A 16,076-nucleotide genomic window follows, 5' to 3' on the forward strand; every position below is an offset into this window, starting at 1 on the left:
CCTTGGAACGTTTCCTAGTTCTCCTTTCCTCATTGACCCGTCTATAGTCCGAACGGTCGCCTCAGGATAAGTTTCATGTGGGGCGATCCAAGTTCCGGTGGCTTCAGGCAATGTTTAACCGGACTCCCTGGCCCTATGGGACCAGCGGAACTATTAGACCTGCAATGGGTGTTGACCTATGGAGCCTCTTGATGGTAGTGGATATTCTCGTCCTTTCCCCACATTCTTGATGCGGTTCTCGGACTCGTCAAAGGAAAGGGGGGGGGGGGGGGCATGTTCCGGTCCAGGCCTATGGTCAAGACCTGAAGGATACCTCTCCATCATTCAGGCAGGCTTAGGGGCCTTAGTCTGGCCCCTCTTCAGATCCTACAGCTCCTGCCGAGTCGCCCCGTTGCGCGTCGACTTCATTCTAACCAGCAGGGGACGCATTTTCACACCTTCACATCTTGCAGTAGAGATACCGGGATGATTGAGATTCTCTCAATACCACCATCGGCTCTCTCATTCCAGGCAGGGGAATGTTTCTCTCAGACTATCCGAGCAGAGCCTCGTAGAGAGAGTGTACCTGGGGGTCTTTGACCTTGGGTAACCAGCAAGTGCTGGTCTGGGGGACCTGATAGCGACAGCTTGGAACCTCAAGCTTCCGCTATTCTTCCCCCCAGTCTCAGACCCCGAGACTCTGGCAAGATGCATTCCGGTGATGGTGGGACAACTTCGACGCCTGCGTCTTCCCTCCTTTTTGTCTGTGGACAATGGGTCTCAACAAGACCAGGTTGTCTGTCAACCTTTCAATGGGAGAGCTCCACTGGGACTATGCGCAGAACGATTTCTGGACCCTCTGCTTCCCCTGACGGAACTCCCGGGAGAGCTTCTCCCACGGCGCAGACTACTCAAGCAACCACACTGCGACATCTCTCCCGAACCGGGGCGTCGCTTCGGCTTCATGCCTGGAGACACTACGCTTCCTCCTCAAGAAGAGACAACCCGCTACAGTCGCTGTACGGAGGTCGCGTCATCTGCGATAGTCATCCACAGGGGTCTCCCAGGCAATGTGAAGAGTCTAAGGTGGTTGGTGCCGTGGGAGATATACCTCTTCCCTTGAGGCCTCTTCTCCAGCAATAACGGTCTTATTGCCTTTCGGCGGGAGGAAACGCCTTTCCGCTCTCGGCAATGAAGCCTGTCGCTCAGCCTTTCCCTGACCTTCAGGCTTAAAGGAATAACTTTTTCCTGCCCGCTGGATCTATCATCGCTCATGCGAAGCTACGATCGTCCCTGCCCTAGTCGGAGGAAGACCTCCAACTTGGAGCATGGCTCGGACTTTTAGTCCTTTAAGAGATCTTCTCAAGACCCTTTTACGACAGGCCTCGGATTGTATTCCGCCTTGGGTCTTCTGCTCACTCTGGCCACGGCCAGTGTGTAAGCAATCTTCTTGGTCTCTTACTACTCCCCCCTTTCTAAGGAAGAGGGGAAGGCAACATTCAGGCTCGCTCCTGAGTTGTTGGCTAGACTCAGAATCTGAGGGTCCCGGCCCTTCGGTCCGATTCATTCAAGATTTCGAGTCTCCATTCTGTGTCTGATGTCCCAAGACCTTCTCTTTCTTGCCAGTAAAGGAATCGAGAGGTTAGCGCTGGGAACAGCTGCAGTTGCAGCCGATTTGGGAGCACAAGGAGGACATGGGGGGAGAGTCACCAGTATACCTCTTCAGCCCGGACTCAAGGACATTCATCTCGACCTGTCTCCAGACCCTCCCCCGTCACGTCGCCCTACAGCACGATGTTGGATACATCGCAATGTCCTTCGCCTTCGAGTAATACTACTCTGTGACGCAGGTGCTACAAGCTGGAGTCTGGAAGCGTCTAATGACCTTCGCAGCCCGCTTCCTGCAGGGCGTGACCCACAGGAGTCTCGATACGTTTTCTATCGCTCTGTGGTGGCTACACAACAGCTGGTCTAACCTCAGGCTCCTTTTTGGACAGGTACCAGAAGGTTGAGGGCATTGTTATCAGGTTTTAGTCTGCATGAACGAAAGAAGTATGTCTGGCCCTTACTTCTTTCTTCATCATCCCCTCTACGGGGAAGCAGCATCCTGGTCTCTGCATAGCTGACCTCGAACCTCTGCAGGTAAACCATGCTTCCTTGTGTTCCGAGTATTGAGTCAATACTGTCGCGTCCCCCATACCCTGACGAGGTGGTATTGGGAACGTCCTAACCCAGAGTTCCTTCTGGAACTCCAGGTCAACTGCCTAGGACGGGTCACACTTCTTCCTTCACACACAAGCTTACGTAGGCCACATGGTTCCTTGCGGAGCAAGGAACTTGTGAGGTGCAGGGACTCCTTTTCTCGAGTGCGACTCACTCGGATTCTGAGTCCCCGGGTAAAGCCAAAGCCAGTATGGCTGGGGACTTTCCACCCTTCCTAAGGGGTAAGTCACCCTTTGTAAATAGCGTGGTTTGTATTCCGGTTACGGTACAAATGACAAATTCGAAGATAATTTGTATTTTTCCTAACCATACAAACCTTAGCTATTTACACACATTTGCCCGCCAGCCCTGTCCCCCAAGACAAGTCCTACCTCTAAGTGAAAGTGAGTATTCACCTGTGTGTGAGGGGGAGGAGGGGTAGCTAGCTACCACTCCCCTACCCCCCCGCTAACTAGCGCGGGGGTAATACACCCTCGTTAAATTCTAATGGCTCGCCATTTCAGCTACGCTAAAAGGTAACCCTTTGTAAATAGCTAAGGTTTGTATGGTTAGGAAAAATACAAATTATCTTCGAATTTGTCATCTTGAAAGGTGTCCGATCAATTCATCGATGACAATTCATCGTCGGTTAATTTGTCCCTAGTCAATTCGTCAATGGTCAGGTTGTCTCCAGATCAATTCGTTTTTAGTCAATTTGCTTATTTTTATCTAATCAATAGATAAGTGATGATAAAAGATTTCACTAATCAATTCAATAAGCAAGTTACAATAAAAATACAAAAAACCAATGTTTGTCGTATTACGTATTTAATGTACCTTTAAAATTTAAGATTTTGAGCAATTGCATGTAGAGAATTTTTTTTTCCTTAGCATCTTATTTTTTATGAGATCTCTCTTATGTACTGTAGGTTCATGTCTGTGAGTTTGAGTGCGCTGTGGTAGACTTCTAAACTATTTGTAGTACGACCAATCCCCGGCATACATCAATCCCAAACATTCCTTATACTGTAGTTGATAGAATTAGAGGTTCAAGGAGCTGCCTTCTTTCTCCTCCTCTTCTACAGGAATCCTCTATAATTATTTTCAAAATAGGATACAATTGACTGAAATATCATCATCATCTACAAATTGTTCATATCCATCTACAAGATCATCAACTGGCAGGAAAAATAAGGGCAACAAAACAGCTCATTTTTAGGCTAAAGCTGTCCTCTTCATGATATCTGCATTTTATTCTTTCTTTAACAACATGCTTGTACAAATTTTGTCCTGAATGAAACAAGCAGAAAGTCAAGTTCGAAGAGAGAAACAATTCCAGAAATCTGTTATAGGCAGCTTTTTTGAAATCTGTAGTCATGTTACCAGGCCCCTAATTCTGCAGTAATTCATTCATTTTGGCAAATAGTCTACTACATGTGTTATGACTTTTGTTGGAGAGCAATGCGAACAATCGTGGGACATTAAGAGTATCTATCTGAATGTGCACTATGTATAATTGAAAAAATATATTAGAGAAGCATTTAAATGTTCCATTTGCTGCCCAATTCTAATACTTTTTTAAATGCTGAAGTGTTTCGTTACTTGCAAAAGTTAGCATTCATTTTGGATCTTCTATTCCACTGTCATACTGAAAAAAAATTTCACTGATGTCAAAGTAAGAGTATTCACATGGAATGGAAAATGCAACATATACAAGTGGTGTGGCAGGATATTTGGAATCGGCTTGCCTCTAACGCCTGAAATTCCTGTTGAGCTGTTCAAACCAAGGTATTTGCAACAATGTACATTCGTGTAACTTTTCAACTTTACTAGCAATAACTGAGCGAGGTGCATTATGAGATGAAATTGACTTTACAGTACTGTACTTTAATATTTGAAACCTGTGATTCTTACACATACCTCTGCAGCAGGTGAAGCATGATTATAAATTCCAATCATCTTTAACTTTATATAGTTTTCACTTGTATGAAGTCTAGCCTTGCACACACGATTTTCAGACCACTATATCTTTAGTCCATCGGCATTTGCCTTATTCTTTGAGTATATATAATTCTCTTGATTGACTACTTTGTCTTAAGGATAGCCATGTTAATGGATGGGTGTTTCAGAAAAATAATGTAAAACTAACAAAGAACCATTCTAGTCATGAAGTACTGTAATAGTTCCAAACTTACTTTTGAAAATTTCATTTGAGAGAGAGATAAAGAAAAGAGAACAAATAAAATTGTTCAACAACTATTCTAGTTCAATAGTACAATGTCTTATCTGCGTGTATTGGAAACAAATTGACTAACGATGACTTGACTTCGGGACGAATTAACTGGCGACGAATTTACTGGGGATGAATTGTCTTAGCACCACCTTGAAGAATCCTGTTCTACATATTGAGATAGCTGATCTCTAGTTCATGTAGTGGCTACTGACAATGTGGTCATTAAACATTTTCAAGTTGTTAGTCTTTAATTTTCTTATTATTGAAATATTAGATATCTTTGGAAAATCCTTTATTTCAAGGATGGTTCGTTGCCATTAATCTTTACCTGTGAGTCTATGATTTTAATTATTTTATACTCTACAGTATACTACCGTAGTTTAATTCCATAATTCTCTAATCCCTTTCCTTCATTGGCATCACACTGCCATCAGTATTGGAGTCAACAATATGAACATCAGGGGAGGTTCATGGAAATAAATGGCATTTTATTAATAAAATGTTACTGTATTTTTATACTGTACTTTCCTAATGTTCTTATACATCCCACCCTCCTCTCCGCTGACCTGACTTGTGATGCCAAAAGGATAGGGAATAGGTCAACTTCAAAACTGAAATAAAAAATAGGGCCTCTCACTTTGTTCCTTACTGTTAACCACTTGTGTCATTACTTTACTAGTGGCATGTGTCATTTCAAAGAAAAAATATGGAAATTTTTTTTTTTAGATTTTACGGGTAAATGTTGAAAAACAAAGCTTCTGGAGAAGAAGCAATATAAAGATGAGATGTGTGTAGGAATAACAAATTTTATCAAGATTCCATTTTTCCCTTTTGTTCAATTCTAATGGATCATTACCTCACAAGTTTAGTGTTGATCTCCTCCTCATTTTAAGGAGGCTTTCTACATTATACATCTTTCTTGCCATAGGCCTTCAGTGAGATTTGTTTTTCTATCTAGGCATGTAGAGTTACATATGTTTGGCTTTTAATTGCTTTCAATAATCTAGAAGTAATCTTGGCTGGTCCTGAAAAACTAAGGTAACTGGTTAGTATGAGTTGTAATTGAATGGGCGGTTAAAGAATCTTTCTTGTTTCCGACTGCAAGTATCTTTGAAATGTGTGTCAAATAACTAGCTGGACGATTGAAAAACTTGCTTATTAAACCCTTCTGTAATTTGAGGTAAAAATTTACATATGAATAAGCAGCTCTTCTAGAAGGACACTCCAAAATCAAACCATTGTTCTCTAGTCTTGGGTGGTGTCATAGCCTCTGTACCATGGTCTTCCACTATCTTGGTTGAGAGTTCTCTTGCTTGAGGGTACACTCGGGCACACTATTCTATCTTATTTCTCTTCCTCTTGTTATGTTAATTTTTTTATAGTTTATATAGGAAATGTTTATTTTAATGTTACTGTTCCTGAAATATTTTATTTTTCGTTGTTTCCTTTCCTCACCGGGCTATTTTCCCTGTTGGAGCCCCTGGGCTTATAGCATCCTGCTTTTCCAACTAGGGTTGTAGCTTAGCAAATAATAATAATAATGATGATAATAATTGGTAATTTCTGAAAAATGTTTAATATATAGTGTTTGAAATTTGCCAGAGAATGTAATGCATGTAGTATCATACAGGTATGGTTGTGAAGGCAATATTGTTAAGGGAAAAGAAAAAGACTTCACATTAATTGATTTATTTCTTGACTTGCAACAACTTCAGCCAACGTTTAAAAGAACCTGCTTCTCACCAGTTACTGTCATATTAAACCTTAACAAAATTAGTAACAATAACAAAACTTAACTCTAAACTGTAAAATAAAAACAGATTTTCATTATACTGTAGTTATGTGGAATGTTAATTTGAGTTAACTAATAGAAATTTAGAATAAAAAGGAACAAATAATTACCTATATTTATTTTTCAAAAATGATCTAACAATAGCAGTACCTTGAGGATAATGATAAACTTGGATAGTGTTGTGGCCATTGCATTTTACATGCCAAGACTTTTAAGCCTTGTGAACCAAGATATTAAAATTTTTATGTATTCTTGCCGACTTTCAACTGTTATCAAGACAATATTTTATAAAGAATTTTGCTCTGAATTCTTAAAGATAACTGCTAAAATGCATCTAATGACATATTTAACATATCCAATTAAACATAAACCAAATTTTATGAGCCTCATTTTATCAAGCATTGAAATAAAAAAACTGGGCTTTTCTAATCCTTTTCTTCAAAATACAAAATATGATTTTGAGAATAAGGTTAAGGTCTGGTGAGACAGCAAAAGAGACTTTCATTACTGTCATTTACAAATGTTAACAAAAACTTTTGAGATAAGCTATACATACATACATATAATTTATATATTTCTTTATGTATACTTAACACATCTTAATTTTGTATTCTCGTTGAAAATACATAATTCAGCATTCTTTATTTAGTCTCCATATGTTGCATAGTTTAAAGATTAACACACCTCTCACACACAATCAACCAGTATTATTAATCTGGCAGGAATAAATGATGGGATTGTGGTTAGTGTAAATATGAGATGAAAATAGCTGTAAAGAAATTCAAGGAGCAAAAAGGGCAATAAAAGTAGCTATTTGATTAAGATTAAGAAAGTTCAGTACATGATCTGATAGCTGACAAAAATAAATTAATCAGAAATTAATTTGTAGGTGGCTGACAAATCACATGCATTGGGAGTAAGGATTAATGTGATTCTTGGGCCAGAATCTTAGCACACGGTTCCCTGAAATCACAAAAAAAGCATTGAGTATGACAGTATACATTGAAGGTAATTCTAATGACTAGAATAAATAGAATTTACATATACAGTAATTACATTGAAGATGAATTGAATGAACTTTGTACAAATGAATGAATTTTTAATGTTTTCATTAAACTTTTCTTGAATTCAAATAAAGTTGAAATTGCTATTGTTGCATTGCTATTCTTTTACTGTACTGGATACATCTATATTCCTGTCAAGAAATGCACCAGCTTTAATGTTTATATATCTCAACTTCAAACTTAAATTTAATATTCTAGTGGAAGACATAATAAAAAACAGGTGATCACCTGTGAAAAGCCCATTCATTGTTTGGACATAAGTCTCTTTGCAAATATAAGAAAAACAGGGACTCCACAGTTAAATATATTATTTTAGCCTGTAAATTTGTTTCTTCTTAAAATAACATTTTTTTCAAATATAAACTAAAAGGATCAAATCTAGATATCTAAGGCAAATATTCACAAATATTTCTTGCACAAATTTAGAAGTTGGCAATTTCTAAGTACTGTAGTTGGCACAGTGATGGCAGTTTTAAAGGGAGGGAGTGTAAGGTGAAATGTACATCATACATATTTACAATAACAGGTTTTTAGACAGGACTTGAAATTCCTGGGAATCATGGATGTTTGGTGCTTCATCCTGTAGCTTTCAAAGTAAGAAAACTTAGGTCCAAGAAAAATCTCAGGAAGTGTTCCTCTTAAAAGTTTCTGGAGATAATTTCCTTAACAGATAGTACCTAATAAAGCTCAGTACCTAATAAAGCTCATAAAACCATTGTCTTCATGACCATTATCAGCGATTTAAATTTGATTGAGTCCTTACGGTTTTGGATGGAGACTTAGGCAACATGGTAGTACTTCTGCTTGTGATCTTCATATCACCCTGATAGTTAACAAGGTTAACTGATACAGAGTAATTGATACTTAGTTGTCAAAAATATTTTTCTAGAGATTACTTTAATGTAACTTAGGCTACCAAGATTATTGAATAACATTTTGGTAATGAGACATAGGAGGAATAAATAGAAAACTCACAGGAGTTTCTTACTAGGGAGTGATAGGGGAGAATTAGAGTTGAAGTCAGGTTGCATGGGTCATGCCATAGAGCTTGCTAATGCATTGTAATTGACAACCTTTCTTGGGTTCCTGCTCCACCATATCCTAATTAATTTTTGAGAAAGTTATCTTTAAATTTGTGCTACTACCTGCAGGGAAAATTATGCCTCGATGCCATTCGTGGTTATTATTGCTGTTCCAACATGAAGCTAACAGAGTTACGTGACAAAAAATGTTATTTAGGATACAGTATATCAATATGCTGGTTGGATTGGCCTAAATTACATTTAATTACAAGCAATACACCTATTCACAAAGTTTATTGAAATTTGCCTTAGTAATTTTATTTGATACCTTTAGTTGAAACTATTGTCTCTAGCTTTATTATCAGTTCATCATTTTAATACTATAATGTCTTCCTATTTTTAGTCAATCCATCGTGTAATCATCAAAATGACAATAGAGGTAATTGTTTGCTTCTCATGAATCAACAGTATAGTATTTAACTATACCTGATGGTTTTCTTCACAACCTTGAAAGACTGGTGGATATCTTTTATCAAAATTCTACAAAAATTATTTTTCTATGATGCAAAATTTTATGTCAATATGATTGCTGTATTTAAAGTATAGAAATTGTAACTAAATACAGTACCAAGTGTATAGCATAGTACTCTGGCATTTTAAGTTTCATACAATATTATAGCACAGTACAGTACATGAGAAATATTATCATATTTTCAGCTAAGAAATTTTTGTATTTATTATAAATTTTCTTTTTTTTTCTATAATTCAATAGAAAATTGAATTTGTGCACTTAGAATTTGAATGGTAAAGAAGAATATAGGATATTTACATTATCACAATATCCCAGTAAAATTTGCACATCTCACAAGTATATACTTCATCATCAGTATCTTACTTTTAATAATTATCTATATTAACAGCTAGTTGAAAACAAAAAAACAAGAGGAGTAAGAGAGAGAGAGAGCAAGGGGAGGAAAAAAGAAAAAATACAGCTTAATACAGAAAGCTAGGATTTGGTTTTTCTTATTTTTATAATACATGTCCTTGTAGATAGCTTTCACTTTATATTGTAGGGAATAGTATAGATAAAATGTGTGAATGCTGTGATGCACACATATAATTATCATATCTTATCAAAAGTAAAGCAGCATAATTTTTACTGCTGTACTTTTTATTTTAAAATAAATTGCATACTTAACATTCACAGATTAAACTAGTGTTGTGTAACTCAATGATTTAATAATATTTAGTAGATTTACAAAGGTATAGAAGTGAACTTCAAAAATATCAACTTGAAACTTTTGTAACCAAAAGGCATGTTTAAATTTAATCTTCTTATTGTGCACGGAGGAACTTGGAATTTCAAAACAATTGTTTTACTTTATAATGTAAAGTTTTGATTTAAGAATTTCTCCTTAAAGTTTAGAAATAAGAGTTTTCTGCAATCTCTTGTGTTGCCCCATAATCTGAATTCCCATCTTCCAGATCTTCATTTGCCTTTTATTTTGGTGTTCTTATATCTCTGTCCTGCTACTTCCATATCTGCTGCTAATGTGACTAACTGCTCCTTGCCCTTTTCATCATAGCAGTCAAATACCCAGAGCCTGATGAATATAGCTACTTACAGGTTAGCTATAAAGTTTTATTTAGTTTATCATGTAGCATATTATTCAACTGTTGTAATGACTTGAAGTGATGATGATGGTAAATGGTGTTAAGCAGTTGTTTGTGTTTATTCAAGTCACTTTTTGAGGATGGATCATGGTCAGTTAGTAAAAAATTTATAGACTGGGTGGATGCCTTCATTTGTGGCAAAGTGTAATTTTAATGTATTAATCAAGACTTTTACAGTTCAATTTACCATTATTCACATATCCTCAAACTTCATATCAGAAGGTCCCCATTATCAAAATTGTTTTTATTATAGGGTAGAATATACTGTATATCTGTATCTGACTATTGCTGGTAATTTACAAAAACCTTGAAGCAGAAATAATTCTCTTTATTGCTGAAAAAGATAATGCAATTTTATCAGCTATATTGATTGTGAAAATTGAATTAAAAAAAGTTACTTGGCACAAATTTGTTTGATATCTATTAAAGAGTTTATATGAGCATGCTTTTGTATACTGTAATATAAAATACCATAACTTAGTGTATGCATCCCATCAAAAATTACTGCTAAACATTTAGATAAATGCGCACAAATGCGCCAATTTAACCTTTCTTACCCTTCCTCCCTTTCCTAACTACAACCCTACAGTTTTAGGATTTTGTAGGAGATTGTGGTTTCTGAGTGTACCTTTCAGGTTACCCCCTCTCACCAGAGTATCATTACTCCCTCTCTCCCCGTACCCATGGGGCAAGGACAGACCATGTAGTCTTTCGTTAGGCATTGCCGTTCAGCGTGACAGGAAAGAAATATATATTCATGTATAGCCAGACACATGCTCTTTATTATAAAGGAAAGATTCCTTTCCTAATCTTCAAGTACCGATCACTGTATACCATTAAGCTCCCATGTTGAATTGGAAGATTTAAAATATTTTTCATTCCCACATCTAATTAGTTCACAGATTCTTAAAAAACTATTAATTGATGAAATTCCTTACAGAGTATTTAACTGCAATGGTTGTTAGTACTTTTGATATTATCCATGTAACTTTAGTACAGTACTATAAAGTATTAGGGATAAATTAGGCTCAAGTTGTCTACAGTTATAGCAAGTGCTTTACGACTAATTTTCCAATTCTAAAATGAACACTTATAAATAGTACTTTAAGTCTTTATATGGGTATTTCTCATGTTAATGGTGAGTACTGTAAATTGTAGAAATTTGAGTTTTGAAATGTAGCATCACAAAAGTTTTAAATACAGAAAATTAAATTTTTTTTTTTTCTTGAAAACACATATTACACCCACAGAGAAAAAAACATTTTGTAGTGTTTACTTTAAAGTATCATACAACTTTTAATTGTTTAATGCTTATGGTAAGCTATCACTTATAAATGTTTGCTATGCATGTCATTTAATACTGTAATTTTATCATTCCTAAGAGTTGCTTCAGTTCTCTTGTTTAGTTTCTGTATTATAACGTAGTCGTTTTTTTTAATACATTTTTACAGTATAATACTATACAGTACCTGATATCCTTCATAAAGGGTATTTGGTATTTTTTTTTCAAGGTTCTAAAAATAATTTTCTCTAGAATGTGTGGGCCTGTCCATCATTGAGTAGAACAATTACTTCGTAAATTCTTCCTTAAACCAAATTACAGTAATTTTGAAATATAGTTTGTTTACCTCAAATGAACTATGTTTTTAACAAAGGACATGGCATAAAAATTGCTCTTAATATTTAAAACTAAGGCTTCATTTGAAAATTGGGTATACATACCAAATTAATGCACTTTGTTTCATTTTACTTAAAAAATTTCTTTCAGCAATTAGCTTTGTAACTTTAGTGCATTTACAATTACACCTAACTAGTCTGCCAAGGACAGGGACCTAAATACTGTATACCGGCTATAATATTATTGTACTATAACCTGAATGTTCATAGAAATATGTTCATAATTAAAAGCTTATTAATCTGAATGTTCATAAAAATTTTACATAATAAAAAGCTTATTAACAAGTGGTGGAAAATGAAGTCTTTAATATTTTTGATATATTAAATATACATTACTGTAAATGAGACTGAAGATTTTTTGTATCATGGGACCAACATACCCTTTTAAAAAAAATTTAACAATTAATTGCCTTTGTGACATTCTTTTTCAAGATTGTATGGGTTCCTAATTGATTGTTTTATATATTTGGTTTGGGCAAATTATATTTGTATTGTAATGTGTTATTAGAATACAGTAGTAGTTCGGTATTTTTGATGTACTGCATGTTTATAATTACACAAGTCCATATAAAAAAATGTTCATTCATAATTAAGTCACTCATATAAACTCTTATTTTAAAGTTTTTCACAAACTGTCGGTTAGTTTAAACATACTTAAGCACACAGGTTTCAGAAAATAATATTTTGGCACAGATACTGCTAAATATCTTAGAGTAATTAAATATTGTTTTGCTTCCAGAAGCAGGTTCTACAAAAGACAGATATTACCTTTTAAATGTATATCAAATTTTATTTAATTAGTACCAATAGGATTATCTGAAAGATTGATAGCTAACTCATATTTGTAAAGCAATTATGACCAAAATTACTGTTTAAAGATTGTTAAGTTGCTCATAAACTGAAGTGCTAATGGAAAGAGCATTGCCCATGTCACTTATGTCCTAGAGATCACCCATACAGTATAATATACATACGATCAGTGCCCAACCCCCTCTCCACCTAAGCTATGACCAGATAGGGCCCAGAAATAGCTGCTGATGATTCAGCTAGCAGTTCTGTTAGCTCCGAAGGACAATATGGTTGTAAACATCAGTGAAAACTATAAAGCTGTTAACCAAACTTGAACTCTCGATCCATTGATTGCGAGCCAGACTTTTCTACTAGGATACATTAGCCCTCTTAAAGGAACGGAGACAAGGGATTGAATCTTTCAAGAGGAAGAACTGGTTAGAGATTGCAGGTACTAGTACCTAGTACAATTCATAGCTAAATGTCCACTGAAAAGTGAAATATTCGTTGATTTTCATACATCTTGAAAAGCTTTGAAAGCCCACAAAGAGCACATTTGGGTCATGCCTCTTGTAATGATCCCCCTTATTCCACATATGAAACTGATTGAAAACAAGTCAAACCTAAATGGGGAATGAGTTTTGACCATTTACTCTGGACGATTTGGAAGTGGAAACCAGTCTGTAACTTTCCTGGATATTGAAACAAAGTAGAGATTCTATCTCATTGTTTCATTTAATTGGCACAAAGGTTTGGTTGCTGTGGCTCCTGCAATTATCAAGACCTCTTTGCTCACCTATATTTAAAAGAATGAATCGTGAAGAATGGACATAGTATTATTGAAACTGAAATTTGAAACTTTATGCAAGATAAATTAACAGATTTTCTCTGACAATGGCCTAAATAAATCTCGACCTTCTCTTTTAGTCTCAAGACTTGCATATTTGTTTAAAATAATGTGGCAACTTGTTTACACAGAGATACAATACCACCAAAACAAATTGATTTTTATTGTTGGATTTAAAAGTCTGTAGCTCAAAGATCGATGAATATGGTAGTTCAGGTTAAGTCAGCAAGATTCTGTGACAACCAAGTGAACTTTGCAGTTAGAGGGTTAAGACTGGAGGCATTCAAGTTCAAGGGGGACTTGTTTCAGGATAAAGTATGGGAGAAAATCCATTAAGGAGAATTTAACCACATCTGTAAATTGGATGATGATGTGTGAAGGATTGCTTCAATTGCAGTGCATGCTAGTCCAGTAGTGGACAAATGAATATTTATTTGCACAGCTATTTGGATAATTGGCTTATTTTAGTGTCATTTCTGAGAATTTTTAGTGGTTGATGGTGCAAGTATTAACCATTGCTAGAGCATTCTCAAAATCAGCACATAACATTCTCCGAGATTATAGTGTGGTGTAAAACTGGAAAGACCCTTGAGGATGGAGATGTGCTTAGAGAGTTCAATCATGTCTGGGTTTTAAAAACCCACAGAATTTCTTTACCTATGAGATCTTGACTCGCTGGAAAAGAAAGTACTAGTCTCATCTAATTTTGTATCAATGGCTAAGCTAGTACTAAGAAGAATTTACAAGTTGGCAAAGAAATGCTTGTGAGTTCACAAGGTCAAATATACAAGTTGAAGGATGTGGATCAAACAAGTGATGAAAATGGTAGCTAGCAAATTTGAAGGGCTGGTAGCACCAGTGCTTTTATTATTATTATAGCCAAAATTACTAAGATCTGGCAAACATACACATGTGTGGAGTAAGACTTGTCCTGGTAATGGATTGGGAGCTCCAGATCATCACACTAGAATTATAGCCAAAGACCCCCAGATACCATCAGAAAAAAAGATGACCTACAGTACTAAGGCATATACCTGGGTCAGGTTCACTATAATTTTGCCTAATTTTTGTGGAGTATCAAAATATATATTTTTGGAAATTTTATTATATAAGCAATCAGAAAAAAACAATGTTTCCCTTTGCCTTGATATTTATGTGGCCGCCATCTTGGATTGTACAAAATGGCTTTCGTAAAAAAAGTTTTTGTCAATATCTTGGCTTATAAATAATCTAGAGTTTTTTTTTTATATATAGCTAAACCACCATTTGCAGGGCCAATAAATAAGCTACATTCAACCACAAACTTAATAGTATTTGAGAAATATTCTGTTTTATTGATGTTTTTCAGGTGATCAGACATGGATGGTCTTGCCAAGTTAGTCCATTAAGAACCAACATGCTCCTCATGAAAAAATTGGGTTTAATCTTTTAGGCAACCATTGGGTCTACATATCATCACCTTAACTTTCATACTTGTTCTTGTCTCTCATTATTTTGACACTCGCTATCGCACTAGTGAAGATTGGTGCAGGATAAATTCTGCAAGAACATCTGGAAAAATAACAGTCTGTTTTCCATTGGCAGCTAACCTGCTCAGTGATGTCCTTTGTAGCTGGTTGGTTTCAACTGGCCATTAGCTGTACTCCTCCAGGGTCATTTTATAGAGTGCCACATATGAATAGGTGTAGAATGTGATGAGCATGTTTGTAATGGATACATTTCAGGATTTGCCTTGTTGCACTCATAGACTTCAGCTTCTATCCAGGCATCATAAATACTGGAATTCTACATGAAGGCATTAAAAGCACAAGGGCAGCCATGACATGGAGCTCTCCATGTAGTGGGAAAACAGAGCATTCCAGATCAAGTCTTGATCTAACTGTTGGACTACCTCATGTCAAATAAAATGACAGTGGGATATTTACCAACAGCTAGCTTTCTCACTTGACTTGCATGATGACAGTCAGCAAGGTTGACCATTCATGTGCCACCTCTGGGAGAAGTGGTAGGGGTCCAAACTGGGTCAGTGAGTTTTATCCTACCCAGTCTGGAATATTACTCGATGCTTCTCCTGTTTGCATTCTGGATAGAGCATTAGCAACAATCCATCCTAGTTTGGACATATAATAGGATCCTGAGATTCCCTTACCAGTGACAAAATGGTTTGTTTTCTTGGTAACCTGTGGTTTTGACTTGTCACAGTGCAGAATATATACGTGGTATGGAGTGATAGAGACTGGACATTGCCTATCTTCAAGGATGGTGCAACTGGTGTTCCAGGAACCTCTGTGCCATGTGGTATAAAGTAGTAATCTTTCTATGAGTGGTTCTTTTCTCATTAGCAGTATCCTCTGGAAAATTTTGTGTTCTTCAAGAATGGTAGTGCATACTGACTTTGGAACTCGTGGGTGTTTTGCACAACAGCATTTGCCAGACTTTTCATTTAGCAGGGTAAAACTATATGGAACATGGTAATCCTGTGCACTGAGAAGATCCATCAGTGTCGATCCATCAGTGTCTTGTTGTGGGTGTCGTGATGAACCGTCATAGCCAGTTCTAGGATGTGTGGGTTTTCTTGTGCATATATGAGGGCATAAAGGATGCCGACTCTTCTTGGCTTATAAGTTGACCTGTTAGCTGGATTTGAATACATACATGATGTTCTGGCTTGCTATCAGTGCTGCTTTGTCAACAACTTTGGTCCTCCTTTCAGTTTTCATGCTGTCAGTAGGTCCTACCATGATCAGGGGATTGCGGTATTCAGCTGGAACGTGGTAATGTCACTAGTAGCCTCTAT

At 36.4% G+C, this 16,076-nt stretch overlaps 2 protein-coding genes across 5 annotated transcripts in view; one reads left to right on the plus strand and one right to left on the minus strand.

Annotated features, from left to right (window-relative positions):
* Nucleotides 1–16,076, plus strand: part of LOC137615350 (enoyl-CoA delta isomerase 2-like) — a 134,994-nt gene that overhangs the window by 76,810 nt on the left and 42,108 nt on the right. The window contains exon 10 of one of the 4 annotated variants that reach the window (XM_068345160.1): nt 9,778–11,147. The exons of 1 other annotated variant lie outside the window; for it this stretch is intronic. The gene's annotated coding sequence lies outside the window, so the exon portion shown is untranslated. Of the gene's footprint in view, nt 1–7,095; nt 8,868–9,777; nt 11,148–16,076 lie in introns of those variants that run through there. 2 more of the 4 variants (XM_068345161.1, XM_068345162.1) reach the window with 2 other exon arrangements.
* LOC137615345 (inactive phospholipase C-like protein 1) overlaps nt 6,873–16,076 on the minus strand; it is a 1,261,629-nt gene continuing 1,252,425 nt past the window's right edge. The window contains exon 23 of the mRNA XM_068345149.1: nt 6,873–7,169. Within this exon, the coding sequence (XP_068201250.1) occupies nt 7,130–7,169 (40 nt within the window). The 3' untranslated portion in view covers nt 6,873–7,129. The remainder of the gene's footprint in view (nt 7,170–16,076) is intronic.

Source organism: Palaemon carinicauda, chromosome 21 (genome assembly GCF_036898095.1).
Source record: "Palaemon carinicauda isolate YSFRI2023 chromosome 21, ASM3689809v2, whole genome shotgun sequence".
In the NCBI taxonomy this organism is placed as follows: Eukaryota; Metazoa; Arthropoda; class Malacostraca; order Decapoda; family Palaemonidae; genus Palaemon; species Palaemon carinicauda.